General features: G+C 44.4%; 2 protein-coding genes across 2 annotated transcripts; one reads left to right on the forward strand and one right to left on the reverse strand.

Annotated features, from left to right (window-relative positions):
• Positions 1-208: 208 nt before the first annotated feature.
• LOC131893747 (putative olfactory receptor 2I1) lies at positions 209-4,429 on the forward strand. The gene is given in 6 exon segments (XM_059243846.1): positions 209-214; positions 3,216-3,239; positions 3,241-3,322; positions 3,358-3,452; positions 3,454-3,479; positions 3,481-4,429. Coding segments are annotated over 6 exon segments (1,182 nt in total).
• Positions 4,430-5,666: 1,237 nt separating this feature from the next.
• On the reverse strand, positions 5,667-7,569 carry Ubd (ubiquitin D). The gene is made up of 2 exons (XM_059244068.1): positions 7,484-7,569; positions 5,667-6,155 (listed from the first exon to the last, which is right to left on the reverse strand). Exons 1-2 carry the CDS (start codon positions 7,499-7,501, stop codon positions 5,688-5,690), a joined length of 486 nt encoding a protein of 161 aa, XP_059100051.1. The 5' UTR covers positions 7,502-7,569; the 3' UTR covers positions 5,667-5,687.
• Between the last annotated feature and the right edge of the window lie 2,509 nt (positions 7,570-10,078).

Genomic DNA, 10,078 nt, shown 5'->3' on the forward strand with positions numbered 1-10,078 from the left:
CCTCTGCTGAACAGGATGGCACCCACCCCCTATCTTCATCCTGGGGCACCTGGCTCTGATCTCAGGTATTCTTTCCAGCAACCAATACACTCAAATATTTGGGTCTTTTGCTAATCTTGCCCTCTGTCACTTCAAACCGAGGGAATCCAGAACACAAGCAAGACACCAACATAAATTCAAGGTCTAAAAGTGGAGCCAGAGGTTAGACATGAAGGTAAGTTTGTTACATTGCTCTAAGAATAATGGTTTTTCAGCTAGGGTCATAGTCTAGAAAGTCAAGGAAGGTTTAAAGACATGTTATACTATTTACAACAGATTTGCCTTCTGAAAAATCATCAGTGTGTGGGGTGTGTGTGTGTGTGTGTTACAACTGTGTTCTTGGGATTTGTGCAAAACATAAAGATTGTCTGTGAAATTTTATTAGTGGGTACCTGTTCTCATGCAGTGGCATGTCTGAAGGTAAATATTTTAGGGCTTACCTAGCTATGATGGTACATGGTTATGAAATCACAGTACTAAAGAATTTGATGTTTTGTAATTCAACACCTCTAGCCACCAACACTTCACAAAGTTAAATGTCATGTCTTGTATTTTATCCATGTTCAGTTCAGCCCCAATGCAGTAAAGTTGTCTAGAAATAAAGATCAAGCTTTGCATGTCCTTTTGTCTTCCACAGTCTGGCATAATACAGCCTGTAAAGCTGAAGACCTTGGAGTTAGTCAGGTTTAAGTCAAAGTCTTATAAATCCTTACAAACAACGTGGCTGTGGACAGTTTAATTTTGAACCCGCCCTACCCTGCTCTGCCTAATTTCTAATCAAGGAAATATTAAAGTTAATATATGAAAGGAAATGGATTTTTACATAAATTCTGTCAGCACTCATTTCCTGGAGCAGGAGTAATCCAGAAACATACACCTGTAATCTCAGCACTCAGGAGTCAGAAGCAGGACAATTCTGAGTTAGGCTGCATAGTGAGACTTTGTCTTAAAAAAACAAAACTATTTCCAAGGCCAGGGATACACATTCAACACGTATGAGGACCTGGGTTCAATTTCCAACACCAACAAATATCAAACAATGAAAACAAAAATGTATATGCTGGTAAATGATAGGGATGATAACAGTTAACACTCACCGTGTGCCAGGCACTGTTCAAAGCACTCTGTGTTTCACTCCTGTTACACACTTATGTTTTCAGGGGCACAGGCGCTAAGTTCATGCCCACAGTTATTATCCAGGAAGTAGTAGAATCAAGACCCAAACCTAAGGAGTCTGGGTCCTGAACCTTGTTCTTATTCATATTAAGCTTACTCTGCCTGATAAGGATAAGCAAAATGTTTTATTGGAAGAGGGATTGCTTCCTAGAAAACAATATAAAAGACTGTGATTGATAGACACATCAGCATCAATTGGCAATGATCATATATGTGAAGGCCAGAGGACAACTTGAAGAAATCAGTTCTCTTCCACTATTTGGGTCTCAGGGATGAAACTTAGCCCATCAGACAGCAAGTGCCTCTACCTGGTGAGCCATCTTTCCAGCCAAGAGGAGTGTAACTTTTTAAAATTAAAAGCAGTGAGTGTGTTTACATATGATAATATCTGTCAGGAAACATGCATAGAAAGATTTCTATGTAAGTTTTATCCATTCCATCAACTATGATGGTTTCCATACCCACCAGATATTGGATTCAGTACCAATACCTAGGGCCTTAAAAATGAGGTTCTCTTTGTTTCTTGCATTTCCTTTTTTGGGGGAGGGGTGATTTTTGAGGCAGGGTTTCTCTGTGTATCCCTGGCTTTCCTGGAACTCACTCTGTAGACCAGTCCATTCTCGAACTCACAGAAAGCCACCTGCCTCTGCCTCCCAAGTGCTGGGATCAAAGGCATGCACCACCACCGCTTGGCTCTTGCATTTCTTTTAAATTTGTTTGAGAAATGATTGACAGGAAAGCCCAGGATAGAGCCAAGAAATCATCCACTTCAAACTCCCCCATTTACACAAGTCAAAATTGAGGCAGAACAGCACATGAAGTGAATTCTATATCTCAAATAACCAACTAGAGGCAGCTGTGCTTGCCAGGAGTAAGGTCTTCTTATTTCTGCTTTGACAGGAAGTGTTCCTTCCCCCACCAAGCTAGTCTGTGGTGATCCCCAGTGCCACATCTAAAGCAGGAGGTCCTGTGCTCTCTAAGTAGCCTCCACAGGTTAGACAACAATATAATGGATTAAAAAACAAACTAGCTCAGTACTGAGTATATCCTTAGCTTGCACAAGGTCTCAGATTCAATCCTCAATCCAAAGGGGGAAAAACTGAAGCATAATAAACTTTTAAGGAGTTTATTCGAGCAAACAGTTGTTCCTGAGTCAGGTGGAAGAGATTCAGAGAGCCACAGTGGGAAAACAAAGGGAACATTTTTTTATAGGATAAACATAGAAGTAAAACAAAGAAACATTTGCTTGGAGGCTGGACATGGTGGCACATGCTTATAACTCCAGCACTCTGATGGTGAACACAAGAGGGTCAGGAGTTCAAGATCATCCTCTTGCTACAAATAGAACTGAAGGCCAACCTTCCTGAGACCCTGTTGAAAGGAAGTGAAGGATGGAAAGAGGGGGCAGGCAGGGAGGAAGGAAGAAAGGGAGGGAAGGAGGATCAAGAAGAAGAAAATATTTGATGGCTACAGTCATATTTGGTCTATTCCAGTGAAAAGTTTACAGATACATATATTTGCAGGCTGCTCCTAACTGGTTGAGATTACATTATGTTTTTATATAATATAGGCATTTACAAGAAGCACTTCCACTTTGGTTTGCACATAGAGCAGAGTTAGGGTCACCTGTGAAGCGTGACTGGCTTGCCTGCTCAGGGCTCTCCTAGCTTCAACTATAACTTTTGCATAAACCAAAAACAGTGGCAATGCTGCTCCATCTAGTCTCACTCAGGCTGGACTTTTAGACAATGCACACTTTTAAGGAAAATGGGGGAAGAAGGCTCAGAGTGGAGTGTGTCCTTCTGTACCTTCATAGCTGCTCCTGGTAGAGACACTGAATTTCTTCTTTAATTCCTGAAAGTGCAGCCAGAGCCAGGGAGACAGACCTGATAAGCGATGGACTCAGGACAACATGATTTTCTAAATCCTCAACTGGCTCATCTGTTAAAGAGAGGCATTGTCTCCCTTGAAGGAGCTTGTGAACGAATACTGGCATATGGCTATGTAATGAAAATAAAATTTGGACACAGGCTTTCCTCTCTTGCTCAGTTTATCCCACATTGGGGATTCTTGCTTGTCGTGGATAGTGATAAGATAGGGTCTCACTGCATAGCTCTGGCTGACCTGGAACTCACTATGTAGACCAGGCTGGCCTCGAACTCACCATGATTTCCGGCCTCTGCCTCCCGAGCGCAAGGCCTGCACCACCAAGCCCACTAGCATTAAATATCTTTGTCTTATCCTTCTGAACCTTGTTGGAGTTTCCCCTCAGGCTAACCACAGCTCAACGGAGCGCTTCCTACTGCTGGGTTTCACCGACTGGCCATCGCTGCAACCGGTCCTCTTTGCGCTGGTCCTTCTCTGCTACCTACTAACGCTGACCGGCAACGCGGCGTTGGTGCTGTTGGCCATTCGCGATCCGCGCCTGCACACACCCATGTACTACTTCCTCTGCCACTTGGCCCTGGTGGATGTGGGCTTCACCACCAGTGTCCTGCCGCCGCTGCTGGCCAGCCTGTGCGGCCCGGTGCTGCGGCTACCGCGCAGCGGGTGCATGGCACAGCTGTGCGCCTCGCTGGCCCTGGGCTCCGCCGAGTGCGTGCTGCTGGCGGTTATGGCGCTGGACCGCGCGGCTGCCGTATGCCGCCCGTTGCGCTACGCCGCACTCGCCTCACCGCGCTTGTGCCGTGCTCTGGCCAGCGCCTCCTGGTTGGGCGGCCTGGCCAACTCCGCTGCGCAGACCGCCCTGTTGGCCGCGCGTCCGCTGTGCGCGGCCCGCCGTCTGGACCACTTCATCTGCGAACTGCCCGCGCTGCTGCAGCTAGCCTGCCGCGGCGGCCGCAGCGCCACCGAGCGCCAGATGTTCGCCGCGCGGGTGGTCATCCTGTTGGTGCCTTCTGCGGTAATCCTGGTCTCCTACACCGCCGTGGGCCGCGCGGTCTGGGGTATGCGCTCCCGCGCGGGCCGGCGGAAAGCAGCGAGCACGTGTGGCTCTCACCTGACCGCCGTCTGCCTATTCTATGGGTCCGCCACCTACACCTACCTGCAACCCACACATAGTTACAACCAGGGCCGCGGCAAGTTTGTCTCGCTCTTCTATACGGTGGTCACACCCGCGCTCAATCCCCTTATCTACACACTGCGAAACAAGGAAGTGAAGGGGGCGGCGCTGAGGTTCTTGCGGAGTCTGGGGAGGGGGCAGGTCAGACAGTGAGTGGACTAAGAAGGGCTCAGGGTCCCAGAACTGGGGTGCCCATATTATTTGTCTTTGCATGAGATATGCAAGTTTTGTCCTCAAGGAGTCCAGGGTTAGTAAAAGGAAGATCCCTTTCTCTCACCGGCTAGGTTTGGATTCTTGAAGAGAAATCCCGAAATATATAAACACACATATATGGTGAAGGGGTAAATAGCTCTTGAGACTTTCTACAGAAGGGAAGCATGATGGAGGAGGGGGCCATCCTCATCCTCGGGAGACTTTGTAACCACCCTTGAATCCACATGGAGATAAGATGATGAGCACCCTGGTGCTGACCTTTGGTTTTCCCCAGGCTTACAAAAGATCATAAAAAATTCCATGGCCTCAGCCATCAGGTGGAGTCCCTCGAGTTTCCAGAAACAGGACATGTTTTCTCTTCTTGGGGAGCCAGCCCAGCTAATACAGAACTAGCCGGGTGACCAGTGCTCACCACAGAACACTGTATGTAAGACTACAAGGAAAATCTGCAAGTATAGGAAGTTGTGCCAGGCCTGGTTAAGCTGGGAATCCCATCTGCAGGATATGGCTTTTGAACTAGTTTTAAAGAAGAAAAGGAACCAGCATTGGTGAGGATGAAGGCAGCCATGGTCAGGCTGTGAGAAAAGCCTGCCTGTGACTAGAAGTGAGGCAGAGGAGCAAATAGAAGGAAGATGGAGAAAGGTATCCGGTGGCAAAGGAAGCTCTATCAGCCAGAAGAACCCAGAAGTTAACCCCTTCCCTTCCTTGCCCGAGATAAACATTTTGTTAGGTATTAGACACAGCAGATGGAGAAGGTACTAGATTTTACTTCATACCAAATATCTTTAAGAAGAGAGGATGATTGAATGAATTTCTAAATCATTTATTAGATTGTGATCCTTTTGGGAAAAAAAAAAACAATAACACATTACTTCCCTATTCTCTATAAGTAGAACCTAGTTTGGTTCAACAATTACTCATTGGTCCACCTCCCCCTGACTCCCAAGTCCTGAAATTAAAAGTGTGTACCACCACGGACCTGACTAATGTTTCTGTTTCTGCTCTCGACAACAATCCTGCCACATAATGAACTATGTCAGAAACAAGGAATCACAGATTTGACAAATATGTTTAATCTACTCCACTCATCTCCAACCTTTATTTCATTCTCATTAATTTTTAGAAATCATCAAAGAATGTGATTGGTAAGAGCTAAAAGGAAGTGGGCTTTGCTCATCGTATCGCCCCATCCACATAGTCACCCCCCAATGCAGTGCATTGTCAGAAAGAGCAAACTGCCCCTCCTGATGTTGTAGTCAGCCATGATCTTTCCATCTTCCAGCCTCTTTCCATTGCAAGTCACAATCTGAGTCTTGGGGGTCACAGTGGTCACCCTCTCGATTATCTCTTTCACCTGGGCCACTGAGCTGGATCTTCGAACGTGGAGGAGGTGCCTTTGCCCCTCGTTGCTTGACTCCACCAGAAACAAGGGCAGCTCTTCATCACTGGGCTTCACCACCTTCAGGGTGAGGTGGATGGTTGTTTCCTTGTCAATGCCATAAGATGACAGTTTCCTCTGCGGCTTGAGGATCTTGGAGCCTAGCAGAAGGATCTGGTCATGCACAGAAACCTTGGTTTGGGATCTGATATGTTCGTTTATCTTCTTCACTTTGTCAATCTCAGTGGCGTCAAAGGTCATCAATGGCCATTGCTCAGAGTGGACAATCTAAGCAAAGAAAGCCAAGAGTCACCTAGAGTGTCTGCCACCCTCTACACCCCACTCCTCACCTTCATTGTTCCGTTCACTTGGCCCTTCAGCTCCTACCCAACAATCTGTATCTCCCCCTTTCTTAAGACTTCGAATTCCCATATTATAACACAAATTGGAGCATTAGTCTCATTCCTTTTGAGATATATATCTAATATATCTCCAATGTAACTACAAATTTCCTACCCTATTAACTGGCCTCTCCTAAGCCAGATATCAAAAGCAAAGACACTACATGGCTTCGAAAGACGTACACAGATTCTTAAACAACTCCAAAGCATATTTCCAAGATGTGGCGGCCTCATAGGATACTCTCAGCCATGCTTCACCCTCTGTGACTAATTCAGAACAAACCTTGATTACATCATAATCTCCACACTATTACATTCTTATTAATGTCCCCATTGATTTCTGATAATGACCATGTTGTAGTGATGCTGTGTTTAATGTTGTTAATCTGTATTGTTTGTATTTTTATAACTATTGTTATAAGAGCATAATATCTTCTTTTAATTAGACTAGGATCCCAATCACATAAGACAGGAACTATATCTAAGTTTAATTTCATTTACTGCAGAATTCTGGAAGATGGGAAAGAATCAGGTCTGCAAACTCTATGAAAACCTCCTCATACACCATTCAAAAACATCTTCCCAACCTATATGTTTCAATGCTCCTTCAGTGGAGGTTTCATCCTGTGTTGGGCACTGCCCTGACTACAGGTTCTCTTCATGAGGACATATTCTTGTTTAAGGTAATATGTTAGATCACTGATAACTTAAATGAGATTTGTGAATTTTTCCTTTGAAAAGAGAGAGAAGCTTAAGGTTGAGAACTCTGAAAATTATTTCCCTAATTTCAGGTCTTGCCAGCCTTGTTGAAGCACAGTGCCCTAACATTTCTCCCAAGTTTGGCTGGCAAAATGCTTATCTGGTAATAGTTCTTGCCACCAAGCCTCACCACCTTAGTTTGACCCTTATGACGTAGGTGGTGGAGGGGCAGAACTGACTCTGGCAGATTATCGTCAGACCATGACCCTGCATATACATGCACACATACAATAATACATAATTAAAATATCTTAAAAGTTTAATAAGCCAAATGACCAAGCTCTCTCCAGAATACCTCCTCCTGTTGTGCAGTTATCAATGTCTGCCTTGTCTCCTAAATGGAGCCCACCCAACCCCCTCACCTTCCAGACACTGTCCCCTCATGAATTATGGAACTGTATTTCCAATGCATGGAAATACTTTTCCTTCCCATTCTTTTATCAGACCCCAACTTACACAGATGCAGGAAGCCATGTCTGCAATCAGAGGCTGAATGGGAAAAGAGTCCTCAAGTCTGCTTATATGTGAGTAGCTGGACTGGAAATCTCCAAGACCGCTGTGTTGTCCAGTTTAGCAACAACCTTTGTTCTCCAGAATTTCCTTTCACTTTTGCTTTCACTCTGTACACGGACTTCTCCCTTTAGCCTGTCCATCTGTATGCCTAGTTCTGAACACAGAATAGCCCTTCTATGATAAGGGCTCCCAACCCTGCCTTATTACTGCTCAGCCGCTAACCTTGACCTTCATTGGCTTGATAATCATGATTCTTGGTAGCCCTCTCTCACTGCTTTTAAGAGTTCCAGGCCTCTCCAAGAGCAAGGATACCCAGAGAGGACAGGTGGGATTGGTGATGACTGACCAGGTTGTCAGGAGCCTTTTCCCACTAATTGGGAAAAATGTATGAAATCCACCTGCATGAGATACAAGAGAAAATGAGCCTGGACTGCAGAGTCATGACTTGGTGCCCTGGGGTACCACTTGCTACATACATTATATTATGGAAATATGTTCCCATCTTTTAACATAGGTCTATAAAATTAGGTAACTGTAGGCCGTTCTAATGTCTTCCCATTTCAGAAAACGGTACTTATAAAATTTTTAAACACACACACACACACACACACACACACACACACACACACACACACACTTTGGATTCCTGGTTCTTGAACCTCTAATACATTTCCAACCCTGACCCAGGACCTGCAAATCAAACATACTACTTGAGAACAATCCAAAACCAACTGTTAATTCTGTCTCCCACCTTTCTCCATATGCACACCACAGTTCCTGGATTTCCCCACTGTGGTTCTTGGATGCCTCCCTCCTCCTTGAGCTCAGAAACACACAAAGATGCTACTCATTCCCTCACTCTTGATATTTGGTTGAATGAGACCAAGAATGTGACTGAACTGTGTGTCCACAGGAAACTTACCCAATCACTCTGATACTCCTAATATTCCAAGTTTGCCACTGGCTTCTCAGGACATTCCATGGAACTAATTTTGAAAATTGTTTATTAAAGGTGATTCAGATTTTTCAAAGAATCCTCTAAAATTCCCAAGTCATTCCCTTGTTTTCTGTGTTTGCAGTGACTATGTACCTTCACCCACCGAAATTTCTCCTTCTTCTTTTTCTTTTTTGATCATGAGGGAAACCCTCCCTCAGTTCCTCCCAAATCCTCCTCCTCACCTCCCTGCCTACCCAACTTCATGTTCTTTCTCTATCTGCGTCTCTCGAAAAAAAAACATACACTCACAAAAAAACTACAAAAATGAAAATCAAAACAAATAAGCAAAAGACCAATGAGACAAAATAAAGCAAAATAAAACAAAAAGTCCACAAAAATACCAATGAGTTAGGTTCATGTGGACCAACTACCCCTGAGTATGGGGCCTACCCTAAAGTAAAGCTAATGAGACTCCATTGGAGAAAACTGATTTTTCCCTTTGCAGGGCAGTATCAATTGCAGATAGCTTCTTAGTTAGGGGTGGGACCATTCCCTCTTTTCCTACTGAAAGATCTTAAACAATTTCATTTTATTCTAGAAGGTTCCATTCTGAAGAACTTGGATTTACAGGGTACCTGTGTATAGTAAGGAAATCCAAAAGCTTACTCAAATATTTCAAAATCCTCATGAAAATTATATTGAAGCTCTTATTAGATAGTCATCAGTTAAACTGAAAAGATTATTACTGTATTTGGTGGAGTAATATGCTCTTTAAACACGTAGGATTAACATGAAGGGAAGAATCCATGGTAGAATATACAGAATGCCACTGGCTCTACTGTTCTTTCAGATCTCCCTCATGCTCCCAATTGTTCTCAAGGATTAAAGTCCCAGTTTCTGACCTTTGACTGCAGCCATTGCCCAATAGGATCTTGGAATTCTGAAGTATCATCAGTCTCCAGCAGAAAACGTCATCTCAGATTGAAGGTGAATGGGAAACAGCCTTATAGTGAGGCAGCGGGGAGGGCTTGGCAGAAGAGAAAGGACAAGCTGCCACACTTGGTCTGCAACAAGTTCCCTCACTTTTTAATTCCTATCTGCAGTCACTACCTTCTTATATATGTATTCAGAATTGTTTGGGCCAGAGCCTGGGCCTTGCAGCCCTGGGCTTGGCCACTCATCCTCCAAATGCCAATTAAACAAACAAGTAATAGTGAAAGCAGAGAAAGGAGATTTACTCAAAGTGGCCACTTTTGATGTGACCACTTTGAATAAGGGACAAAGAGGTCCAAAGATTGTCCAAGTCCATGCTCAACTCCCTGACATGAGGTGTAGGTGTTTAACAAGCTAGGTGAATTCATAACAAGGAGTCTTAGCCAAGGTGTGGTCCTTCCCATCATCATTATCTAGGCTCTGGTCTATCCTACATGATAGCCTGACAAGCTGTCAGAACTATGTGAAATCTCTTTCCAGAAGACAAGCTCTCCTCTCCACCATCTGGCTGGCATCAGGATTCAGTCTTTTCTTCTCCCAGCATGAGATTTCTGAGGAAATTCCAATTTGGGTATTAGGAAGGTCCATTGTTTCAATACTTTGATAGC

The sequence above is a fragment of the Peromyscus eremicus genome, chromosome 16_21, assembly GCF_949786415.1.
Source record: "Peromyscus eremicus chromosome 16_21, PerEre_H2_v1, whole genome shotgun sequence".
NCBI lineage: Eukaryota > Metazoa > Chordata > Mammalia > Rodentia > Cricetidae > Peromyscus > Peromyscus eremicus.